At 52.9% G+C, this 24,671-nt stretch overlaps 8 protein-coding genes across 8 annotated transcripts; 4 read left to right on the top strand and 4 right to left on the bottom strand.

The window, feature by feature from the left end:
- Nucleotides 1-1,395: 1,395 nt before the first annotated feature.
- On the bottom strand, nt 1,396-3,486 carry COCSADRAFT_162462 (uncharacterized protein; the record flags this gene model as incomplete). Its single annotated transcript, XM_007704106.1, has 2 exons — nt 1,396-3,220; nt 3,272-3,486. The coding sequence occupies 2 exons, from the start codon at nt 3,484-3,486 to the stop codon at nt 1,396-1,398; spliced, it is 2,040 nt and encodes a 679-aa protein (XP_007702296.1).
- Nucleotides 3,487-4,701: 1,215 nt separating this feature from the next.
- Nucleotides 4,702-5,760, bottom strand: COCSADRAFT_38732 (uncharacterized protein). Its single transcript, XM_007703910.1, has 6 exons — nt 5,548-5,760; nt 5,402-5,496; nt 5,266-5,348; nt 5,187-5,207; nt 4,812-5,134; nt 4,702-4,741 (listed from the first exon to the last, which is right to left on the bottom strand). Exons 1-5 carry the CDS (start codon nt 5,656-5,658, stop codon nt 4,818-4,820), a joined length of 627 nt encoding a protein of 208 aa, XP_007702100.1. The 5' UTR covers nt 5,659-5,760; the 3' UTR covers nt 4,702-4,741; nt 4,812-4,817.
- A 154-nt stretch (nt 5,761-5,914) lies between these two features.
- On the top strand, nt 5,915-6,413 carry COCSADRAFT_173327 (uncharacterized protein; the record flags this gene model as incomplete). Its single annotated transcript, XM_007704105.1, has 3 exons — nt 5,915-5,917; nt 5,972-6,283; nt 6,351-6,413. 3 exons carry the CDS (start codon nt 5,915-5,917, stop codon nt 6,411-6,413), a joined length of 378 nt encoding a protein of 125 aa, XP_007702295.1.
- Nucleotides 6,414-8,990: 2,577 nt separating this feature from the next.
- On the top strand, nt 8,991-13,707 carry COCSADRAFT_95836 (uncharacterized protein; the record flags this gene model as incomplete). Its single annotated transcript, XM_007704104.1, has 2 exons — nt 8,991-12,828; nt 12,881-13,707. 2 exons carry the CDS (start codon nt 8,991-8,993, stop codon nt 13,705-13,707), a joined length of 4,665 nt encoding a protein of 1,554 aa, XP_007702294.1.
- A 680-nt stretch (nt 13,708-14,387) lies between these two features.
- COCSADRAFT_147148 (uncharacterized protein) lies at nt 14,388-17,401 on the top strand. The gene is made up of 4 exons (XM_007704103.1): nt 14,388-15,234; nt 15,283-15,894; nt 15,950-16,033; nt 16,085-17,401. The coding sequence occupies exons 1-4, from the start codon at nt 14,610-14,612 to the stop codon at nt 17,155-17,157; spliced, it is 2,394 nt and encodes a 797-aa protein (XP_007702293.1). The 5' UTR covers nt 14,388-14,609; the 3' UTR covers nt 17,158-17,401.
- Nucleotides 17,402-17,474: 73 nt separating this feature from the next.
- On the bottom strand, nt 17,475-20,356 carry COCSADRAFT_183086 (uncharacterized protein). Its single transcript, XM_007704102.1, has 3 exons — nt 20,061-20,356; nt 19,610-19,866; nt 17,475-19,468 (listed from the first exon to the last, which is right to left on the bottom strand). Exons 1-3 carry the CDS (start codon nt 20,256-20,258, stop codon nt 17,599-17,601), a joined length of 2,325 nt encoding a protein of 774 aa, XP_007702292.1. The 5' UTR covers nt 20,259-20,356; the 3' UTR covers nt 17,475-17,598.
- A 950-nt stretch (nt 20,357-21,306) lies between these two features.
- Nucleotides 21,307-22,505, bottom strand: COCSADRAFT_147142 (uncharacterized protein). The gene is made up of 3 exons (XM_007704101.1): nt 22,407-22,505; nt 22,180-22,345; nt 21,307-22,121 (listed from the first exon to the last, which is right to left on the bottom strand). Exons 1-3 carry the CDS (start codon nt 22,467-22,469, stop codon nt 21,451-21,453), a joined length of 900 nt encoding a protein of 299 aa, XP_007702291.1. The 5' UTR covers nt 22,470-22,505; the 3' UTR covers nt 21,307-21,450.
- A 539-nt stretch (nt 22,506-23,044) lies between these two features.
- COCSADRAFT_28357 (uncharacterized protein) lies at nt 23,045-24,358 on the top strand (the record flags this gene model as incomplete). The annotated part of the gene is made up of 1 exon (XM_007703866.1): nt 23,045-24,358. The coding sequence occupies one exon, from the start codon at nt 23,045-23,047 to the stop codon at nt 24,356-24,358; it is 1,314 nt and encodes a 437-aa protein (XP_007702056.1).
- Nucleotides 24,359-24,671: the final 313 nt, after the last annotated feature.

Below are 24,671 nucleotides of genomic sequence, written 5' to 3'. Positions count from 1 at the left end.
TATATATATATTTTTTAAAAAAAACAAATCCCCTCCTCCCCCCCAAGCCTAAAAAAAAGAATATAAGAAAATGGAGAGAAGAGAATATGGTAATAAATAGTTGTAACAATGTTTGCCCGTGAATTATTAATTGTCGGGGGGGGGGGGGTTTTAAATAAAAAAAATCAAGAAACGGAGATTGATTTCATTTGGATTGGGGAGATGGCAAAAAAAAAAGAAAAAAAATATAGGGGCAAAGCAGGAAAGAATAGTGGTGAGAAATTCCAAATAATTACTAGAGATTTGAATTGATAGTAAGGGCAATATGATCAAGTAAGAGCCAACGTATAAACAATAAGGACGTAAAGCACATGTTATCAAGTTATTTATCATGTGCTAGTTAGATGATAGTAAAACGCACTTTGCTCTTGTCGTAATCACTAACAGAGTAAACCCTCCCAGTACTCCACCAAGCAAGTCCATACATATTCAAGCAGAATTCAAGTCACTTCACACGAACATTAGAAAACATCTTTTGCAAGTGTCATAACGCATGCATTGTACAGACTGCTTGTGTCGGCAGCCCATGCTAGTCTATCTAACTAACTAATCATCTGGCTCGAAACTGTGCTTTTATGAGATTCCTTTCACCCAAGGTCACTTGGGGGTCCAGGGTTCGCATGTCAGGACACGGGGAGATGCAAACCAAAAAACGATCTTTTTCGAGTCCCACCGCCGAATTGGCCTTGAAAAGACAGCCACCATGACGGTTACCACAAAGAACCGGGGTATATTCCTTCCGTAAAAAAGGTTGGGTCGTGGCTAAACCTTCATGAACGCCATCTATGCAGCAAACTTTTTCGTCGTCCCGAACAGCCATGCTGCTACTCTTCGCATGTGAAGAGATCGAGAGACAAGAGGACGACGAGAAAGACATTGTCGCCAAAGGATATGACCGGGAAAAGGAATCACTTTTGTCGTAAATAAGGAAATGCTGACTATGGTCATCCGCCTGTGGATGACTCGGAAAGCGAGAATCTATAGCTCCCCAAGCAGCATGCTTGCAGAAAGAGCGAAGGCGTGAAATGTTCGTAATGCATGCCTCTTCGGAAAAGGCGAGAGTCCTGCCATCTATGCTCGAGCTCGACGGATGGCCGTCGAAGGGTATCGTATGCGAGAAGAGCTCGAAAATAGGCAGAGCCGCAGAAAAACAGTCGCTGTCTATATGCTGATTGGGGTATAAGATTCCAGATTTCCGCATCGATCCGTGATAACCGGAAAAGATTTGCAGAAACAAAAACCAAAACTGAAGGAAATGAAAGTAAGCCGTCCGTAATAGCAACACGAAGACCTAGGATCTCGTGGAAAAGAACCATGCCCCAGGCTGGCTACATCGTGAAGCAGTGGTATGTGCATTTACCACCAAGAGTTGCCGCCGGGGCCAGATGGGTTGCCGTAGCCACCACCACCATAGCTACCGCCGCCACCGTAGGCAGGGGCTGGGGCAGCATAACCGCCACCAGGGGCGCCGCCGTAACCACCTCCTCCGTAGCCTTGAGAGCCGCCCCAGCTGCCGCCGTTGCCGCCGCCGAAGCCACCACCACCACCACCACCACCCATACGACGAACGTCACGGGTAGCAGCATTGCCACGTCCACGACCGCCTCCACGTCCGCCGCGACCACCACCACCGAAGCCAGAGCCCTCGCGAGCAATGGACTCGAGGAAGCTAGGAACCTCTTGGTTGGCCTCCTTCAGCAGCTCGAGGAGATCACGGACGACACCGCGGTTGCCACGGTTGAAGAATGCAGTCGCGATACCAGTGTTTCCAGCACGTCCGGTACGACCGATACGGTGGACGTAGTCGTCAATATCGGTAGGCAGGTCGTAATTGACAACGTGCTTGACGTTGGGGATATCCAATCCACGAGCAGCAACAGCAGTCGCGACAAGAAGAGGGCAGCGTCCAGATCGGAACATCTCAAGGGCCTTTTCACGCTCACGCTGTGTGCGGTCACCGTGAATAGATGTGGCAGGGAAACCTTGGTTGATGAGGAAGTCGGACAGTGAGTCAGCCATGCGCTTGGTCTCGACGAAGATCAAGCTGAGACCAACGCCGTGGGTGTGAAGAATGTCCAGGAGAACGGAGCGCTTGTCAGCGTCCTCAACATACTCAATCTTCTGGGTAATATTCTCAGAAGTGGAACCAACACGACCGACTGAAAGGAAGATGTATTCCTTCAGGAAATCACGGGCGAGCATCTGGATGTCGCGAGGGAAGGTGGCCGAAAACATGAGTGTCTGGCGGCCAGCGGTGGGAGGCATGTCCTCACCCTCAACAATGCGGCGAATCTGAGGCTCGAAACCCATGTCCAACATGCGGTCAGCCTCATCAAGAACAAGGTACTTGATGCTAGCAAGTGAGATGCGGCCACGCTCGATCAAGTCGACCAGACGACCGGGGGTGGCAACAAGTAAATCACAACCGCGTTCGATCTGGCGGAGCTGGGAACCAATGTCGGCACCTCCGTACACGACACAGGGACGAACCCAGGAACGGTAGGCGAACTTGCGAGCCTCGTCAAAGATTTGGGAGACCAGCTCACGAGTGGGGGCGAGGACAAGGGATGTGGGGTAAGCCTTGCGTTGACGGCCGTAACCGCCCTGTGCTGAAGCTGGAGGAGGAGCGGGTCCGTTTTGGAAGGCCTGAGCGAGAATAGGGAAGAGGAAGCCACCAGTCTTTCCAGAACCAGTCTGGGCACAAGCCATGAGATCACGGCCACCCATAACAATGGGAATAGAGTACTTCTGTACTGGGGTGGGAACCTTGTATCCAGAGAGCTCGATGTTGCTCAGCAGGTGGTCATCGAGAGGCGGGTTCGTGAAGCGTGTGACGGGCTCGGGAACTCCCTGGCCGGAAGCTTCAACAGGAATGTCGTCGTACTTCTCGAAGTTGATACCAGTGTGCTGCTTCGATGGGTCGTTAGGGACACCGAAGAGGTCACGCTCGAGACGCGGGTTGGGCGGGCCGGGAACGTGCTTGCCATCTTTCCAGGTGCCATCACCAGATCCACGAGCGTTGCCACCACCGCCACCAGACTTTCCATAGCCATTAGATTCGAAGCCGCCGCGCTGACCGCCGCCTCCCCATCCACCACCAGGGGGGCCGCGAGGAGTAAAGTTAGGGGCGTTGGCCCAGCCGCCACCGCCACCGTTGTTGCCGTTCATAGGAGGACCTTGGCTGCTATCTGTTAGTCGACGTTCACTTGAGATGTGTGAACTTTGTACTGACCCTCCTGGTCCCCAGGCGCTGCCACCAAGACCACCGTTGCCACCGCCGTTCATCATGGGCGGGCCATCCATAGGTGCAGGGCCTCCAGGGCCTCCCTGAGGGCGGCCGCGAAGGTGAGGGGGGATGTATGCAGAACGCTCGCCGCTGAAGCCGTTCTGGGAGTTGTGCTGGGAGTCGTTGATGTTGAGACGACCCATGTCGAGTTGTTCAGCCATGATTGCGTTGAGATCGGGGATGGCTGATGACGTGTGTTTTCGTGTTTACGTGGTTTGGTTCGATAAGTCGAAAATTACTGTGTAGCAGACTTCGGCTGGCTCGACGGTGAGCGACAGACGAAAAGTAGCAGTTCTAAGTAATGAAGTTTGTAACTCGCAGGAGGGTGCCTGATCTTCGTTTTGTCAGGAAAGAAGGGAACGCCTCTGTCCTGAAAAAAAACGACAAGTAAAGGAGCGTGAAGGCCAAAAGAAAGGGCTTCACACAGAAAATGTGATGGTGAGGTTGTGTAATACACACAGGAGATTTTGAGAGTGGGTGGTGAGAGAGGAGGGAGGTGGCAGCTAAGTTAAAAAAGCGTCAGAGAGAACCCTTTCGAGCTAGACTTGTTCGGGACTAGCTGGTGGGCGTCCCAAGATTCCTCAGCTTTGTGGCGAGTGCGGAGCGGTGAACGTCACAGCTGCTGCTGTACCCTGCACCACACTTGCTTTTCCATGCACAGACGTATACGTAGTGACATATACTTGATGGTCAAAGATAACGGCGGATTTGCCCGGTGGTGTGCTTATTCAGAGCTTGATATTGCCTGGGTGTGACGAAGTCGCCTCTTGAAAATGCATGCTCGCTTGCTTTTGCCACCCGTGTCTCTCGCCACACGTAAGGATGCCTTGTACTTGTCTGAGAGCCTCGCATTGACATCACCTCAGAAAGTGAGCATAGCCGGGAGTGTGTATGCTCTTTTTTGCAGGAAATATCAGATTGCATCCGTACACATCAAGCACGTTTTCAGCAGATGAAACTTGAACAGTTTAACTATGATAGGGGGGGTCAGACCACTAGACGCATTTTGTAGCAGCACGCGAGAGACCACGGTACTAAAGATCATTGTTAGACACACGCGCACTCGAGGAAGCATATCGTATCGTAGCATATACCACTGAACAAAAGCATAGACGGATAAACAGAGAAATGATTCGTATATCATAGTGATCTATGCCATGCTTTTCTCCTTAAGCCCACCCTTTCTTGACCTCAGGAAAAGAGCGCAGGCTACAACGATAGCGACAACAAAGAAGAGCTTCTGACCCAGGGACAAGCCATCTGTAGAAGAATCAGAAGAGGCCAGCCCCTCGAGTTTAGTCTTGTCAGCAGAAGCCTTCGGAGGCTTTGCAATGCTAGCGACATCATCGCCAACTTTTGACGTTGTGACATCGAGGCTGTCGCTAGGATCGGCGGGTTCTGCATCGCCATATAAATCTTGAAAAGGGACGCACAATCAGCAATTGTCCAACTTAAGGGAGTTGACACAATAGCAAGAAATGCGTACTGATGTCTAGAGTTCCTCGTGAATACCTTCCGCTGGTACCTTGAGCTCGCCGCTCTTGGCAATCTTGACAGTCTTGACAGGTTTGTCTCCCGGAGCCTTCTGGACATTCTCGATCTTCTCCACAATGTCGTATCCCTCAAGCACTTGTCCAAAGACGACGTGGCGGCCATCGAGCCAGCTGGTGATGGCGGTAGTGATGAAGAACTGACTTCCATTTGTGTCCTTGCCCGCGTTTGCCATGCTGAGAAGACCCTTGCGGGTGTGCTTGAGCTTGAAGTTTTCGTCGGGGAACTTTTCGCCGTAGATAGACTTGCCGCCGGTTCCTAAAGTACGTTAGAACAGTTCACTTGCTGCTCGGACATGGAGAGCACTTGCCATCGCCCTTGGTGAAGTCACCTGTATTGCTGTTAGTACGCAAGAATCTCTTGAAGAGTACATGAGGGTGTGCACTTACCACCTTGAATCATGAAGTCCTTGATAACGCGGTGGAAAGTAGAGCCCTCATAACCGAAGCCCTTCTCACCAGTAGCCAAAGCGCTACCGTGTGGGTTAGTCTGTGAAGCTGCACAATGTGCTGTGGGACATCGTACCGGAAGTTCTCGGTGGTCTTGGGTACAGTCTTGCCGTAAAGGCCAATGACAACGCGGCCTAGTTTCTCATCGCCATGCTCAATGTCAAAGAAAACCTGATTCATGTGTCAACATGTTTTCTACCAGCACCTGTTGCAGATACACACCTTGTTGGTGATCTTGGGGCTTTTGGCAGCCTCAGTAGTCTGGACGAAGAAGACAAAAGTGATCGAGAGGATCAACAAGAGCGAGATGACAGCTTTCTGGAAGGAAGCCATGGTGCCTGATGGAGGACTCGAAGGCAATCGAGGAATTGGCAAGGGTTATATAGTCTAGGAAACCCCCTGCTAAGATGCAGAGAGCGAGGCGGTATTGAAACGTGGTGTTTTAGTGCTGCCCGCACTGTCGCACCTTAGCTGTGCCAAGCTCTATGGTGCCTGGATTGGGACTAGCGCGGTTGGAGAGTTCGAGATTGGTGCGGGCATGTTGCGAGACACTTCACAACGTAAATTAGTTGTCAGAAGGAGCAACGCCATGGTGGGTTTGGAACAATTGCTGAATCGGATAATGCGCAACTGCTGACAGGTTTAGGTGTTCATCAACGGCTTCAGCTTCACGGAGGCGACCCTCGTAAAACGCTCTCTCCAGTCGTTCTATGGCATCGGGTCTTCGGTCTCGCAGCGCATCATGGCAAAATTCCATATTCACCCGTGGGCGAAAGTAGGGAGCCTAAAGAATGCTACAGTCATGGATCTCACGGCGGAGCTGGCCAACATGAAGATTGAGAACGACTTGCGGCGGCAGGTTCAGGACGACATACGGAGATTAAGAGACATGGGCACATATCGGGGAAGGAGACATGCAATGGGTCTGCCAGTGCGCGGTCAAAAGACAAGAACACAGGTATGTATGGTCTGGAAGATGTTGAAGGACAAGTTTGGGTGGTGGAGGAAGTTACTAACGCGGACAGATTGCGACTGCACGACGGTTGAACAAGATCGAACGAGGTGGCACTGGAAGGGTGTCTATGTGAGGTGGAAACAAATCTACACTTGTATTATATTGTACAGTCTGGCAGCACGAAATGGGGTTTACAGACTGCATAGAAGGAACATCATGACCAAACCGCGACCAAACACTAATGGATGCTCTTGACATACGCCAGACGCCCGCCCTCGGGTGTCATGTCGTATCTGTGATGACCATTGTGCAAAGATATGGGCAATCGCGATCTGCGTATCAATTGCACCCAACTCTCGCACACTTGAATGGATGTGGCTGTGTCACTTTGGGTATCAAGACCATTTCAATCAACTTCCAGATGATACTTGTGCACAGCAACGCAACCATGTCCGTCACATGGATACTAGATATTTCCAGAGCATAGTAGATTTGCCTCACTAGATCAATTGTGCTAGGACCACGGACGTGATTGTCTGGTTCAGAAAGACAACTTGGTGGTCTGTTGAGGCAACATGTGTGGCGCGCTTTAATTTCACAGTCCCGGTAAGGCATTATTGACAGGTCTCTTGGCACTGACAGTCGGGTGCAGGCATGCAGTATAGCGATATTGTCAGCTCGAATGTATACATAACCTTCCATTCTGTGACGCGAACCATGGATCTCGGCGCTGCTATAGACAGGAAACGGTCATCGGACCCAGGGAATGGAAGTAAGTTTGGGCCTTTTGAGGGTTGTGTCACAAACCCAGAGTCCGTGCAAACCGGGATGACAACGACGATCCTGAAATCAATTATCCTATGCGCAGATGAAGTGGTGCTGACGGTGCCGGTGGGATATATTTAGACGTGGAGGAAGGGAGATTTGTCTTGTTCTGCCTTAGGTTGAGACGTGTATTTGTCGATGGGCATGGCGTTTCGGTAGAGTTGGTAGTGGTAGTGGTGGTGGTGGTGGTGGTGGTGGTGGTTGTTGGCGGAGCGGATATCAGACGGAAGAAGCCGCGTCGTGTCATGGGTAGAAGGCTACCATGAGTGAAGGAGTGCAGCGCGTTGTTTCTTGTCGCACTCTTCTTCACGCACCCCGGGGTGGTACAGGCTCAGTATTAAGACAGCAGAGAGAAGGAAAACCCGATGGGCTCGGCCTGTCTCAGCCTTGGTTGCATGCACCCCTGATATAAAGGATGAAAGGGAAAAAGAAAAGAATGCAGGAGGTTACGAAGGAAGCATGTGCATACATTGGGGTGCAGTGGATGGCAGAGCAGGCCAGGCAGTCCGCTTGGGGACTAGCGGAAGCGCTATGGGCGGCTCCCTGCAGCATGCTTCGCTTGAGCACAGCGGGGTTTCAGAAGCAGTGCAGCTTGGAACAAAGTCGTACGATTGCTTTTGCTTCCAAGCAACATGTGTTCCAGCAGCCACAAGCAGCATGCCGGTGAGCACACTCGCTGACTGTATCCCGCTGTTATGTAACGTGCCCGTACGGCTGCCGTGTCGCAGAGCGGCATTTGAGCGGCTGTGGACGACACACCTAGACTGCTTGCTGTCTAGCAGAGCACTCTCTCTCTCTCACACACATACACATGCTAGAGTACTAGGACTACTATAGGCGGCAGAGTCAGGGACACGGCAAGCATCGTGATTACGCCACCCCAGGGCGATGCATACCACGCACATCCATCCACGACTGATCGACGCCTATGCGGGGCTCCATCTCATTTCGGCACACACGAAAAGCTTCTTTGCAGTTTGCTGCCGTCGAACTCAATCCGTGCGCCCAACGCACTCTGGCTCACGCTTGCGCTCGCGCTCAGCCTGGGCCTGCACTGGGCTGAGCCTGGGCTGAGCCTGCTCCCTCGTGCTGTGCGGGTGCCATTGCCATTGCCAGTGCCAGTGCCATTGTGAGCATGAGCGTGAGCGTGAGCGTGAGCGTCGTGGTGCGTGGGCGAGGTGCCAATTCCATTTCTCAGCACACCCTCCCACGCCCGTCATCCACACAGCCTCGTCCAATGGCAGCCGTCCGCCCAAGAGGCCCCCGACTCGCCAGCAAATTGACTACCGGCACCAACGACAGCAGACAGAAGACAGCAGACCACGCGCACACTCGTCTGTCTGCTTGCGTCCGTCAGTGGCTGAAGGCCTCGTTGATAACGGCCAGGAAGCCACTAGGCGGCCGCCAATCACCGCCGCCCATGGCTCTCTCACCCGCCTACACAGCGAGCACGCCGACCAGGATGCCCACCGGCCCAAGCACTTCTCAAACTTGAGCGGACGCAGCCTCGAGGGCCCTCGGCCTGCTGGTGGAGGCGATCGTGGAGACCAAGCGCCTCTCGCTTCTGCAGGAACCGTGCTAGCTCTCCAAGAAGAGGCGTCCATGTCGGCCGCTCTGTCCAAGGCGCCTATGCTATGGCGCCGAATGGGCGTCGACCTTACGACGCTCCAAATCTCTTCTGCTGCTCTTCTACCCCCCAGCTGTTCCTTCTGACTGATATTCGTCTCATGCTGCGCTGGACGCCCAGCTGCTGACGACACTGCTGCGCGCGCCAGCTGTGCACTCACCAGACACCCAACGGCCCCCCGAAACACGACTAATCCCCACTAACAGGCTATTATACCGTCCACCATCCCAGTCGCTCGGCTAAGCTGGTTTGAGAAGTATGAGGACCAATGCAGACATGCTTCAGGAAAGATCCATGGCGCATCATCTCCCGGAGCACAAACCCTCAATTTACCATTCTGCGTCTTCACCGTCGCTCGCGAACAGCTTTCGCTCCCTTCGCGACGACTCGACGCCCTCCCACGACGTGCCCGCTGCGGCCACCCACCAACCCCAGAACCCCCGTCGCAAGCCAGTCCCGAGCCCTCTGTCGCCCGCGTCAACCACCTCCACCACTACCCCAATTCCCTTCAGAGCACCCTACCAAAACTCGCCCTACTACGACTCTCCACGCTTCGACGAGCCGCGCAGCCCCCGCGAGAAGCTTGACGCTTTGTTGGCCGAGGAGGAGCAGCACCATTCTTCGCCCATTCGCCCAACCAAGCCAGCGCATCCGCCTACACCACCCAACGTCCCCACTACCCACATCACCCAGCCCACGAGGCCCTCTGCGTATGCAAAGCTACGGCAAGTCTCGTCTCCTACGCTGTCGTCGGCTGGCATCTCCCCGCCAGCATCTCCCGTCATCATGTCTCCACAATCGCGGACAAATCGACCAGACACGGCAACGCCAACGGTACCTATCCGCAACCCCTCCATAGACTCGGCTGCATCTTCGCTTTCGTCGAGTGCTTCCCAGAACCGCCTTCCTGGCAACCATGCTCCCCGACCATCCCAAGACACAAGCACAGCCAATCCGCCAGACATGGCTGCCCTCATAGCGAGTGCAGGTTCGCCTGAGGCTGCCATGATGGCTTTGTGGAAGGAGAAGCAAAACACGTCCAATCACAATGCACAGCTCTGGCGTTTGGTCGAGAAGCAGCGTGCCATGATCATTGGGCTGCAGAAGGATTTGGAGCGAGCGTTAAAGGACAAGGACCGCTATCGCCGAAAGTTCAAGGAGTATGTCGAGCAGGTGCCACCAGGCCCTGGTTCACTGCAAAAGTCAGATACCTTCAACTCTGTTGTAGACCGTGACCCCAGCGAGTCGCCCGTCACCAGTGAGCAACCCGATGAGTCTGCTAAATCCGGTGATGCCAAAATGGGAGAGTACAAGACCTCGCCATTGACACAAGAGCACCCGGCACCACACCTTATACCAGACTCACAACTGGCAACATCGCCTTCCCAATCTACTGCGTCGAATGCAACATCGAGCGTGAACTCACCCACAGACTACTCTGTGCAGCCCCTCAACCTCGCCACCAGAGGTCTCGGTCTTGACAGCGCCGTGCTCCAGCCTGTCGATGTCACTCAACCGTCAGTACAGGTTCCGAACCCAACAACACCCCCACAAAACGCATCAGATGCAACGCTTGTTCCAGGCACCTCGAATCTACAACCTCCCGAGATATCCCTCATTCAAGCTACCCCCGTCGTTGGCGGTGACGGATTCGAGGCATCCCCACGAAAGCCTTCACAGCCTCTGCGGAAAGCTCCCCCAGCTCCTCTCAATCTCTCCAAACCCGTAACAACCAGCGCGCATCTTCACCAGGCCGTGCATGGTGACGACGTCGATTCCGACTATGACGATACGTTGGAGGTGGATGAGATACCCGTGGTGGAACGGGGAAGGAGAAAGACTCGTGAGGAAGATGACAGGGTGCGGGAGGCCATGTACCTCAAAGACGAAGAGGCTCGAAGCAAGTCGAAAAAGCAGGTGACACCATCTGAAACGGCGGAGAACAATCAGCCTCAGACGTTTCCTGTGCCTCTGTCTCCGCGTCAGATCAATGCTCTACAATCGGGCCTTCCAATTTCTCCCCGACACCCACCCGCGAACTCGCTGAATGCTCTGCTTAGCCCTACCAACTCTGACAGTTCTATGATGGCCAATCGAAGCGTTGCGTCGCCCCTCCTCAGCCCCGGCCTCCCGTCCAGCCCTCGCCCTACTGACCGACCTCTAGGGTCACCGTTGCCGAGGAATCCCAAGTCATCACTAGCATCGCCGCCCATGTCACCAAGCCTCCTGAACCATTCAGGATCACGGACTGGCCAGCAACAAGTTCCCTTTCCACCAAACACGCCTCAGTCGTACCAATCACCTGCAGTGAACCAGAACCAAAAGATTACGCAGTCAACCAAAGAATCGTCAGGGGGGCTATTGGCCGTGCCAGGGGCGCAGACTAGTTCGGACTCAGGTTCAGGCAGTCCTACTTTGAACGACATTCCCGATGCAGAGCATGTCTATCGTGGCCTTGTTTCGGACCAGTACCCAGGGCTTTTGCTTCCTCCTAACGCTCTCCCGTCTATTCAAGTCAAGGTATTTTCATCTAGGCTCCGGCCATCGCGCTTGAGTTTCTTGGCCCCCAAACCTCAGGAGGAGGACCCGGTCTTTATCCTTGCAGTCTACGCCCGCTCCGACAACAAACAGTTATGGCGCGTAGAGAAGACTATTGCGACACTTCCCGCTCTGGACTCTCATCTAAGATCGCTTTGTGATTTCCAAGGGAAACTCCCAGATCGTGCTCTTTTCGGAGGTCACGCTCCTGCGAAGATCGATGCTCGAAGAGTTGCTCTTAACCAGTACTTTGACTGTGTCCTGGAGGCACCCACAGACGAGAGGACAGCACGTGTTGTTTGTGAATATTTGTCTGCCGATGTAATTGGCGCACAAGCAGGTGACAGATTAGCCCCGGAACCCACTCCCGGACCGGCTGTATCGGCTGTATCGGCTGTCAAGAACCAGCGCAAGGAAGGCTATCTTACGAAACGCGGCAAGAACTTTGGAGGCTGGAAGGCACGTTTCTTCGTGTTAGATGGTTCCGAATTCAGATACTTTGAGAGTGAAGGTGGCGCTCACCTAGGTACCATCAAGTTGCAAAACGCGCAGATCGGGAAACAATCACAACAACAATCCACACAGTCACCACAGCGAAAGGACGATTCCGAGGATAACCAGTATCGACATGCCTTCCTCATTTTGGAGCCAAAGCGGAAAGACTCTTCGAGTCTTGTTCGTCATGTACTGTGTGCCGAAAACGACGAGGAACGAGATGCCTGGGTTGAAGCACTTTTGCAGCATGTTGAGATCCAAGAGGAAACTTCGCCAACTGAGGCTCGCGCTCCTCCCGCCTCGCGTTCTCAGAAGCAGCAAGCCAGCCAAGATTCGACGCGTTCACAACGGAGAGAGAGCCCTGACGTAATGGAACAGGACCGTGTACAAGGTCTCAGCTACGAAGATACAGTGGCAGCACAAGCCCCAATTCGCGGGCCCAACCATCGAGAGGCACTGGGAGAGAGGCCTTCTCGAGGGTCGCCCAAAGACACGAGCTTTCTACAGGACAGTTCCGGCCACTATCACTCCATCTCCGGTCCGAGCAATGGAACCCCCATTAAGGACGCTGAGAATTGGGGCGCTAGATTGACTCCAGCACCCACAGCCGCAAAGGACAAGAAACGCAGCATATTTGGATTCAGGGGCCGTGGCGGCTCTTCGGATCTGGCATCTGTTCAGGTCAATGCCCCCCTCGTCCAAGCGCCTGTTGAGCATCGGATACCTCACAACCGCAGCATTTTTGGTGTCCCCCTTATGGAAGCAGTGGACTACACCCAGCCCGAAGGTGTCAATGTTCCTTTACCAGCAGTTGTCTATCGATGCTTGGAGTACCTCCGAGCCAAGAGGGCAATAAGTGAAGAAGGCATTTTTAGGCTGAGCGGGTCGAATATTGTCATCAAAGGACTACGCGATCGTTTCAACACTGAAGGTGACATCAAGCTGCTGGATGGGCAATACTACGACGTCCATGCCGTAGCTTCGTTGCTGAAGTTGTACTTGCGAGAATTACCATCGTCCATCCTCACTCGGGAACTGCATTTGGACTTTCTCAAAGTTCTCGGTAAGTCGCTGATGGGTTTTTGTGAAGCACAAGATATACTAACGCGAACTAGATATGGATGAACGAAGCAAAAAGATTCAAAGCTTCAATGTACTCGTACACAAACTCCCTAGACCCAACTTTGAGCTGCTAAGGCACTTGTCATCGTTCCTCATTGAGATCATCGACAATTCGGCAGTGAACAAGATGACGGTGCGCAACGTTGGCATTGTATTTGCGCCCACGCTCAACATCCCGGCACCGCTGATCTCGTTCTTCTTGACTGATTTTCCCGACATTTTCGGCACGGCTCTCGACGAAGCTAGTTCCCCAATCCATGAGATCCGAAACGACACGTCGCACTTGGGTGATGATGCGATTCGGTCTCCACGGCGGCAGATGTTTTCGGAGCTCCCAACGCCTAGCTACAATGACACGAGCTTTCAGCAGCGAATGGACCGGCCAGGTCAACACTACCAAGGCAACAGTGCTCCAAACTATCCACCTCCGCAGCCCCCTCAACAAAATCAACAGCAACAGCAAATGCAACAGCAACTGCAGCAGCAACTGCAACACCAGCAGGGACAGGGACAGGGACAGGGACAAGGACAGTACAATGGGTACGACTCTGGCTTTATTCCAATGAGGCCTACCTACGAAGTGCCAGCTTACGAGCAAGCATATCGATCTGGAGAGGGATACGGTAGCCTGAATGGAGCAGTGCAGTCTGGCAGTGCTCGAGAGCAACGACAGCGGAAGCGAGAGAGCGGGATGCTGCTCATGAACATGAATATGAACATGGGCGCGCCTCGCAAGGGTTCAGCTGGGTCTAATCCACCTAATCGCGGAAACTACCAATACAATCCCCTAATGGTTCAAGAAGAGACGGCGTTTGACTGAGCAAGGCTCTGGTTAAGTAGCGAGACGATGATAGATGATGATGGACTTAGGTTTTTGTCTAATATTCTACCTTCTGATTGGGTTTCTAATACCGGAGAACGGGTTGGATTCTTTTGTGGTTTGTTACATAGGGTCAGAGGGCCAGGGGTACTAGTCCTCTTACTCGACGATTTATTGGCGTTTTCTTTTCTTTCACAGCGGTTAGGCATATACCACTGGCCAGGAGGTGGAGGTTTTTTTGTCCTTTTTCTTCTTCTCATGTTTCTTTGCTCTATACAGATGGAGGTGTCTTGTTGTGCAACAAGATAGCTTAAGCTTGGGCTTTGGAGCCGGGCACGTTATTTTGGTTGGCTTTGGTTGAGATATCCTGGTTATTTTTGTTCTCTGCTCGGTCTTGTAGCGCGTGTAAATGGATTCAAGTTGATGGTTCGGGTATGATAGTGTTTCTTATAGCGAACACATGACAAAGGCTGTGTAAATAACCATATGACATTGTCTATTCTGGAATCCATGATTTTGATTGCCATTGTTGTTCTTGTTGTTGGATGTCGCGACATACTCAACGCCGAAAGGGCGTTCGTGATGCGATGGCGTACCATGGCTGGAGCTGTGGGCCTTAGCGTCAGAGCTCGGGCTCACGATGCGACTGCCTCGTCGCCGCCATGGCTCTCCGTCTTCGCGATTGACATGCTGCCGTCGCTGCTGAACCTCCGATATTCCCACATTTCCCTACCTTCCCTATACATACCGACGTTGGCCAACTGAGGAGACGCAACACGACTTCAGCGCGTCCCACGGTGGATTCCATCCCCGTCCATCGCATCCCGCCGCGCATCCAACATAGATTTGAGACAAGCAGACAGAGAGCGCCCTCACTTGGCTCACGCTATTGCGCCTCCGCCATGGCTGACACGCCTGCTACTCCTGCGCCGTCTGGGGCTGCTGCTTCTGCTACAGCCTCGACCCCAGCGACTGCACTACAGCCCCCTCGCATTGAAGAACCCGACTCTCGCAACAGCTTACGGCACATTTTGGCTGCTGATCCGCAAATGGACGATGCGAAGCCTTCACCCTCGCAAGGGAACACGCCTGCCCCAGAAGGGAGCGAGGCTGGTGGTGATGCGCCCGAAGCATCCAAGCCAGCTACCGACAACGATCCAGCGCGCCCCTACTATACGGCCACAACGACTACTACTCGTCGCAATGCAAACGGGAGCGTGTCTTCCGTCTACAGTGGCAACAAGATCAAGCACCTCAAGAAGGACGATGGCATACCGTTGTGGCGCAAAGACATTCAGTACGACTTCCTCAAGCTCGTCTTCGAGGACGACAAGCGCGTCTTCACCAAACAGTCAGACTCAACTAGCGGTCATACCTTTGCCGACATCTACCTCGATGCCATGGCCAAGAGCAGCAAATGCAGCAAGATTCTGAAGGATAAGCTGCTGACAGAGCGCCCGGCCGCAATCAACATGGCCATGGTCTGTCTGTTGGTCAATGTCGGGCGCATGAACACAACGCTGAACTGTAGGAAACCAGAATCTCCTCTATTCACTCCTATCTAACCTGCGACAGTCTTCCCTGAAATGCGCGCCCAGTTGCGAACTTATCACTCAATCCCTTCTCTTCAAGCCCACCAAGACCCCAACGCCTACAAGCAGCTGCAAGATGCGCCGCGTCTAAAGTCTATCCTCAAGGGTGCTACCGAAGACCAAGAACAGCCCAGCACCATTGAGGAAATTATGGCCGCTACCGTTCCACGTACAAATCCTGTAAACCTCATCTTCGTCCTCTCGCAGTATGCGCCCAAGATCTCAGAGCTGCACTTTTTCCCGCCGCGCGACTTTTTCGACTTGGTCATGCGTTCGAACTTGAGCAGCAGAAGCAGGGCCACGGCCTTTTTGTGGCTCATGTGGTGGTACTTGGAAAGTGACTTCACCAAGGAGGCCGCCGAGGGCAATCCTTTTGGGCCTGGACAACCGGGACCGGCAGATGACCCAACTACGGCCGAATTTCCTATCAAATGCCCGCCGTTTGAGATTTTGACCCCAGACCAAGAGGCTTTGGAGAATGTCGACACGCCTGACGAGCAGGCGTTTGGTGAGGTCAAGCGAAAGGAGCGAACGGCGATTCTAGCAAGTGACATGGCGCCTGTCGTGACGGGCCCCAAGCGCACTAACAAGAAGGGTGAGTGTCCATGATTCGTCTTGTTCAAATCCGATAAGGTCTGACTTTTCTGTAGGCTTCAACCAGAACCCCGTTTTCTCAATCGCTGCCGACGATGGCACTTCAACCCCTGGGAGAGACCGACAGTCGCCATCACATGGTAAGCTTTACAGCATATCAGGTTAGTGAGATCTCAATCTAACAACGATAGGCTCTACACGAGGGCGTGGCAAGCTTGCAAAATTGCTCATCGAACGAGACTACCCCTCGGATACCGACCGTACTCGCTCGGCGTCTCCTCCGAATAGCGTCTACAACACGGCCAAGAAGATGGCAACACCAAATATGCGGATAAACACACTCCTCAACGAAGATGGGCCTGCGTCAGCCTCGCCTGCACCCAAGGGCCCTGGTCGGGGTAACTGGTCTCGCAACAGACAATCCGGTATAGGGGCCAGCGGCGGCCCAGCAGCCCGGAGCTTCAAAGCCAAACTCGACGCAAACAACTCGCAAGACGGCCAGTCGCCCTCGACCTCCGCCCCAACCTTCAACGGCCCCCATGGCTTCTACCTCCCCCTGAATGGCTCCGACCCCTCGCACAAGCGCACAAGGCCACTAACCCAACACCAACTCGCCGTGGAACAATACCGCCGCCGCCGCGTCGACGTCATCCTCGACCGCGGCATCCGCATCGAGTACAAAGCAGCCGCCAAACGGCGCCGCAAAGCTAACTCCTTCATCCGCAGCTGGATCCGCTGCAAAGGCATGGCAGACGGCTACGATACGGACGAAGAAACCTACGCCCAATACGTCTCTTCCACCGGCCTCCCCGACCCAGACTACCCTTCCTCTACCGCCGCAGCCACCACCACCGGCGCAGGCGGCGGTACAAAAACCCCGCCCCCCATGCCCTCGGGCCTCGTGCCCCTCGACTTTGGCGGTGAAACAAACGACTTTGGCGAGGAATCTTATTTCCGTGCTAAAATGCTGAGTCGCGCCCTGCGTCGCCTGGAGCGCTGGGAAGAAGGCAAGACTGCGCCTCGCGCCCGTAGACCAAAGGGTGAACTGAGCAATGGCATTTCGACTGCGAGTGCGACTGGGAGACAAGCTGGTGGGCTGGAGAGTGGGGATGAGGAAGATGAAGATGAGGTGGAGGCGGAGGCGGAGGATCTGATGGATGTGGATGAGGGCGAGGAGGCGAGTGAGGATGAGAGCGAGGATGAGACTATGATTGATGCTACTGTTGTGTCGAGGGTGGGCCGCGTTGCCCAGGATGGTGCTTGATTAATTGTTATTTCCTTGGCTTTCTCTCTCTCTCTCTCTTTTTTTTTGTCCCCTTTTGCAGGGGTTTCTCAAGGTATTGTATTACATAGGATTTTTTTTCTCCCTTTCTCTTTGTTTTGAAACAGAGCATGGCGCTTTGGTTTTGACCTTTGGGGGGAGGAATTACGGTATGTAACAAAGTGCTGGTACTTAGTAACACACCATGCAAGGGATATTGGGACATACAGTATGCACTGTGTAGCACAAATAGTATTTTTTTTACATGATGTCAGACAGTTAGGGCGATAAAGTAAATTGCAAAAATATACAGTTTTAGTACACATTAGTTCATCTGGAATCTAGTTGTAATTTTGTTATTCTCCAGAGTCTAAGAACTCGTTTCTATTGAGGAACACATAACATCGTCATAATCATGATCATTACACACAAAAATCGCTCCTTTTACAACCCAGACAGCCCATCCAATAGTGCCGTCAACCCACCAACTCCCAACAACGCACCCGCCGCTGCCTTTCTCCCCGTATGACTCTTTTTCCCATTGCCATACTTGCCACCGTCGCCGTATCGATCCGTGTACCTGGATCGACTCCTCTCACGCTCTCTCCTGCTGCGTCGTGGCCGGTCGAGTTCAGATTCCGACGTCGTTAGGTCGTCATCATAGCGTCTGTTTGATGCGGAGGATGGTGGGCCTAGTGGATATCCGGGGGCGAGGTTGTTCATGTAAGATGAGCGGAGAGGGGAGGCTTGTATTGGGTGGTTGGTGTTGTAGTTTGTGTTGTAGGATGAGTTCGAGGAGTGGAGGGGTGGTGGGTGTAGGGTAGTATTGTTGGGGTAAGGCAGTAGTATATTCTGTGCTGGCGATTGCGGATAATAAGGTGAAGCACTAGTGTTTGTCGGCTGAGATGGGTAACTGCTCGGTTGGGTTGGATAATAAGAGTGTCGAGGAGACTGAGGTGGTGGCGGGTGATGTTGGCCATACTGCTGGCCTGGAGGTATCGGGATTTGTAGATTTGGTGTGCGTGCGTTTACAAGTGTTTGTGGTAGTGGAGGGACAAGACCTGGGCCTGGCATGGACATTGAGCGATCCAGAGGCGGGGCTCCTGCAGGTGGAGGTGGGAGTGTAGAGTTCAGGGAGCTGGTCGCACGATGAAAAGGCGGGTGCGTGTTACGAGCTACCGGTGTACGGTCTCGGTCAATCGGGTTGCTCTTCTGTGCCATAGGTGATGGTGGTGGCTGCTGGTGGAAGGATGAAGTCCTTGCCTTAGGTTCGGCCGGCGGAGTAGGCGGCGCATTCTTTCGATATATCTCAACTGTCCGTTCTACGAGACGCTTAACTTGGTCAAACTGCAGCGGCCGCTCAATGCAGAAACAAGTCTCAAACTTTGTTCTTCTGCTATTCCTTCTCTCTTTCTGCACTTGAGTGTATGGTAGCCGCGCTTCTTGAATAGCTTCTTTGCATACCCAGCTTGCCATTATTTCAGTCCAGCTATTTCGCTCCGAAAATGCGATGGACGGTGCTTGGTCAGTGTTTGAACTGACTTGCCTAGCGTCGATGTATCTCCAATAGTACTTTCGTGTGCATAGCTTCCACGGTATCTCAAGATCCACATCGTCTTCTTCCTTAGCTTCCATAGCGGCGGCAGCGTCAACCGGGAGGCTTGCCACACTAGTCCTTGGTGACCCAGATGAGAGGTTCGTATTGGAAGTGTGGGGAGTGTCAGCGGGAGTCGGTGGTGCTTGAGCGTTAATGGTTTTCTCAGACTCTGGACTGAGTATATTGTTTTCTGTGAATAACGGCTGTGGATCTCTCGACCCGTCTGATCGTCGTTTGCTATCGCCCGGGGCCCTGGATCTTCGAACCTGCTCTTCTTCGCTATCTGATTCAACTGTAGCTTGCTGAGATTGCTGTCTCTGCTTCCGTTGTTCAAGCTCCTCATCTTGAAGATGCCTCTCGAACTGAGGCAAACTGGTCCATCGACCGAGCAGGTGTTCGCCATGTGATGTGGATATATTGCACACGGAAAGCAGTTTCTTGGATTCTGTGTGTGTCGACGTTGCGAGGCCAGACAATCCCTGACTTTGGTATGGATAGAGGTGAGACGGCATAGGCGGTTCGTCCCGCTCGGCTTTGACCAAACTCTGTGAGCTGTCGTCTTCCATCAACAAGCGCGCATCTGACTGTGACGCATTCTCGAAAATTTTGGAGGCGGCAAGAATTGATATTTGTTGTTGGATGATAAGGGTCTCGAGTTGCGTCTTTTCGTTATCAACAACTTTAGCTGCTTGTTGTGGTGATACTGTAGGACGGAGTCTAATCCATCGTTAGCCCTTGTTGCTCACAGAATTTTGATATGTTCATCGCTGCTTGAGCAAGGGAGCAGTATGTGGTGTTTGACTGAAGGAGTGACCAAGGTAACCAGTCCGTCTGAGGAAAAGAAATTGACTGGCTTACTTTGACCACATGACACTCTGTGCGGTATACAACGTTTGAAGTAACACCGACAAAGTGGTACTCAAAGCTTCGAGATGAGCAATCAGATAGGCTAGCCTTGTCGTCATAGATGGGCCTGGTAACGGCCGACTATCTCCTGCATAACGAGCGCTATCCCTTCGACTATAGTGCTGAGATTCCTCTGTTGATATGGCCGATTCGAGGCTGCCCATAACATTCTGTGACTGTTCTATTACATCGTCCAACACATCAAACGCCTGTATAAGGTTAGTATTAAGGTACAGAAACCATTTTTGTTGCCATAAAACCCGACTCTTAGAGGGCTGTCTCTGCCCCGTAGTATGATGGCGGATATCTATACGACGAGATTTTATCGACGACAGCTTTGTGAGAAGTTCGGACACAATATGACCAGCTCCTCGGAACACATTGAAATATAGCCTAGACGTACCTCTGGTGACGGTAATCGATCATCCTCCTTAATGATTGTACCGACTTGCTTGAGAATACTGGCGAATCCATTGATCCTGTTTGCAATCTCCACCCGCTCTTTTGCCACGTCAGGTAATGCAGCAGCTGTCTTGAACAGGTCCAACGCAAGAGCCGAACTCCTCGAAACCACCGGTAGAATAGCTGCGAGTACTGCCATGCTCGCCAGAATGTCGAAGTGCAGTGTGTGTCGAGAAGTCAAAGGAAAAAAGCGTGGCGATTGAGTGTTGAAGTGGAGCCATGTGCGGCGGGAGCAGTAGGCAAAGTGGTTTGACATGTATCAATGTGTCCCTAGCTAACCACTATTTCTAGCCCGTGTGAGGTCATAGTGTAGGTCCAATGCAGGGCTCAACTGACCGATGACCAAATCCGGCGAAGATCATGGGCTGCTGATTGGTTAAATACCCTGACAGAAGTATGCATATACGCGAACCGTTGAATTCACGCATCCATTTCCAAAAGGCTCGGCAAAAATCCAGCGCGCGGAACATGCATGTCATGGATACGCAGAGGCTGTGCACTCTCGTCATGGTTTGCGGCGAGTACCTTTCAGGTGCCGCTTTGGCCCGCTTCTGGAACCATGGCACTCGATGAAGCCGGTGAAGTCGATGAAACCAGCTGTTGCAGTATGCATCCAGAATTAGGAGCCCAGAATATTTGCGCACTGTATCCTGAAGCATTACTGCGTGTCCTCATCAGAGGTCCCCAAGAGCGGCGCCAACAGTGTGGCGCAGGACGCCGGGTATGCGGACGAAAATTGGCCACATGATGACTGTTTGAACCTCAAGCTAAGGGCAAGTTTGCACACCAACACAGGGTGATAATGGGACTGTTGAATCTGCCTCGCGCTTCCTACATGTTGCGTTCGTAAGGGTTGTGTTCCTGTAGGGACCGGTGAAGGCCGCAGTCGTGGCTGTTCATAAGCTACAAGTCGGGTGTCTGCAGTCATTTTACGCCAAAAGTCAAAACATGTGTGCGTGCCGTATTTCGTATCATGCGCCCCGTGTAGGGTTGCCAATAAGGATAGGCGGCTGGGACGAATGTATGGCTGCATGAAGCCGACGGTAGACCGGATGACAGCCATGTTCATGGGAGAAGATGTGCAGGATGAGTGCCGTACGCCGAGCAAACATTCCGAGTGCTTGAGGAAGTAACTGCTCAGCAAAGACACGGTAAACGAATGGCTCACAAACAAATGGAAACTTTTTGTGAGGCGTCTTCCTGCGTAACGCATCTAGACTACCCAATACTCTTGTCCATTTTTTGTGTGCGCAATTCCCAGCCTTGCGGTATTCTGTTTCAACGCATCTTATAGGTACACATATGTCTACATGCAGTATACAGAGGCTCAGTTATGAACCAAAGCCGCCAAAGTCCCATTGCTGCCTGCCCTGGCTACTTCCTGGTGATAGGGTTGTGTATTGCTGCACCATGTTCCAGTCAATCCTGTCCCACCACGCCTCGAGGAACTGCCTCTTCCCCCGAACACCGTAATCCTGCAGCCAGACATGCTCCCAGGTGTTGACGCACAACAGTGGCACAACATCAACGCCGCCCAACGCCTTCTTGGGCCCTTGATTTTGCATAGTCGCCGCAGCCCCGAATGCCCCAACCTTGTTCAACGCTTGGTACGAGTCTGGGTTGTGCGTGTTCAGGTCGTGCGACTGTCGTCTGTGGTGAGCGCCTGACAGTGGTGATCCGGCGAGGTAGGTGGGGAGGATGCGCAGACTGCCAACGGCTAGGTCGTCAGTCTGCACCAGCCAGACGAAACCCGGCCCGAACATGGCCTCGGCGGTTGCAAGGAACGTCTCACGCAACGTGTCCATGGACGAGAAGTCCTTGTTGATCTGCATCTCAAGGTCCTTGGTCGGCCGTGATTGCAACTCCGGGTTTGTGTTGAGGCCGCGGAAGAAGAAGTGGTTGTTGAAGGCCATGCTGGCGACATTGAAGGCATACGCTTTGGTCGGGTCGCGGGCGAATTCTATGACAAGCGCTTTTGGCTCTTGGTTCTCGTACCCTTGGCCTACATTTGCGATATCAGTCTCGGATGGCGCCTCGAATCGCAATGGCAGATGGCATACCGTCAGTCATGGTGTTCAATTCGTCAATCATGTGTTGCTGGTAGTCGGTATAGGCCGTCTTGAAGCCTTGCGACGTGAGCAACCGTGGAATGCCTTTTTTCTCGATTTCCACATGGTTGTCGAGCGTAGGAACGGTATATTTGTTGCGGGCGAGTGATGGTATTCTCTATTCAGTGTCAGTCCCCCTCCACCACCACTGTCACTGACACTGCCAGGGCCAAACATACCCTCCAAGCCCCAGCTGCAGATTGAATGGCACCCGGCCGCCGGGCCAAACACCGTGCAATCATGATATGTGCGGATTAATCGGGCGAGCGATCGAATTGTCGGGCCCAAGTCGTTCATCCAAGCTCATCTTTTTCCCCGAGCCTGGCGGGCTTCGCGCTAGCCCCGCTCGGCCAATCACGACGCGCCCTCGCCACGACTGCCCAAAACTTCCAAACCGCAAGCGCCCGCATCCCGTTTCATCCATTCAACTGCTGGCGAACGCAGAGCCACACAACCCCAGGAGCCGCCTGCCATTGCCAACCATGCTAGTAAGGCTGTACAGCTGTCTTGCCAGCCATACATTGCATGCTGTCCACTCGGCGCCTCGACTGCTCTATTTGCAGAACATGGCTTGACCGCTCGCCAGCGTCACATGCGGCTCTTGCATCGTTGGTTTTTTGCTGGTAAATATATTCAAGGTGAAGCGGGTCAGTCGTTTGTCCGTCCCATATGTTTCGCACATCGCTCTTTGCTATCTGTTTCTCTACTTGTCGCTTTCACAGTCGCTTTGTTTCGTTTCGAGTCACGTTATCGAGCGTCGCCGGTCCGACCTCTTCACTATAATACCCTCGACTATATTCTTCCCATCACTATCACAATGGATCCAATAAAATCTTCTCCAAGGCTGTCACGGATATCCGTCCTATGCCTCTTCATTTTCTCCATCACAACCACACAAGCATCCGCTCTATTCGTACGCCAAGCAGAGACATGTGGAGGCAACGCAGAGCTTCAGCAATGCGGAGGTGACTTTCCGTCTTCCTTTTGCTGCCCCAAGTCTTCTACTTGCATGAATCTTAACAGTGGCTCCGTCAAGTCTGTCATTTGCTGTCCAGCTGGCTCGGACTGCTCTTACATCCAACCCACCACCTGCGATGTCGCACAGCTTAATGCTACCCTGCATCCAGAAAACCAGATGCACCTCTCCGAGACTGATGGTATTGAGCTACCAAAGTGTGGTGATAAGTGCTGCTCTCTCGGATATACATGTCAAGGCAACATGTGTGCCAAAGACACCTCGCCTACACCGTCTCCATCCAGTCCCTCTACCGCAACACCCTCACCCTCATCCACTTCCCCTGCCTCTGCATCTCAAACCTCAGATTGCCCAACTTCTGCCCCAGTTGAAACAAAATCCTCGTTCGACGGGCGTTCCTTTGCCGCAGGCTTCTTCCCTGGCCTTGTCATCGGTGCCCTGAGTACCCTCGCTCTCCTCTGGATCATCAAGAAGCGCCGCGAATCGCAATCCAAAGAGCGATATTCTGGCGACTTTGGGCATGTAACACGTCAAATCAGCGACCCCATCTACGACCCCCAGCTTGCCGCACGTACAGATTTCATGCGCAGGGGAAGTCGCTCAGTGGCCTCTTCTCCAAACTCAGCCGACAGGATCGCGCAGGGCATGAAGGAATCCAACAACACTGTAGTTCATGGCTTCACCCCCAGGATCAAAAGCATGTGGGAGCGTACCCCGAAGCTGAACTTTGGCTTCGGTTTACCTGCAAACCCTGCGCCTCCTGCTGTTCGGGCAGGAAACCCTTATAACGATCCTTACCAAACACCTCCGCCAAAACCTAAACGCATTCATTCGGCGCGCCGCACGAGCTCGAGGCGTACCAGCGCTATACCGCCTCATGTCCAACCCCAGTACCAGCAGGGCCGTCCAGGTGCAGGGCGAGTAGACAGTTCTGAAACTATCGATGTGCTTATGCCAACGACGGGAAGTGGATACCCCATGAATCACAACAACGATTCGGGCTTCTTGCAACCTCCACAAGCTCCTGGCATGAGAGGCGCAAACCGCTACACAGCGGATTCTGCTCATACAACTTTTACAAAGCTGATGGAGCGGGCGGGGTTTGACGAGGAACCAATGCAGGCAGTCAGAGACTGGAAGACCCCTCGAGTCTAGCATTGGTTCCTTCACTATCTCTTTCTCTCGGTCTTTCTTTTCTGAAACAATTCCCTTCTTTCCACGTACATACCTTTTCTTCTCCTGACACTCTTTACTCATTTCCAGCGCCGGCGTTTTTCCAAAAGGACTTTCCTTTCACGCACACCCACACAGAGGGCTAGTTGTTCATTGCATACTTTCGGTGTTTAGCATCATTGAGCTTATGAGGCTTTTGTCTTTTCTTTATTGTCATTATTACTGCATTGGTTTTTCTTTTGTTCTATGATACCACTATGAATCTGGCAGGTCCTTTTTATTACGACTGAGTTTC

The sequence above is a fragment of the Bipolaris sorokiniana genome (genome assembly GCF_000338995.1).
Source record: "Bipolaris sorokiniana ND90Pr unplaced genomic scaffold COCSAscaffold_11, whole genome shotgun sequence".
NCBI lineage: Eukaryota > Fungi > Ascomycota > Dothideomycetes > Pleosporales > Pleosporaceae > Bipolaris > Bipolaris sorokiniana.
The sequence above is the reverse complement of the archived record's forward strand: the minus strand, read 5'-3'. Positions and strand labels throughout refer to the sequence as shown.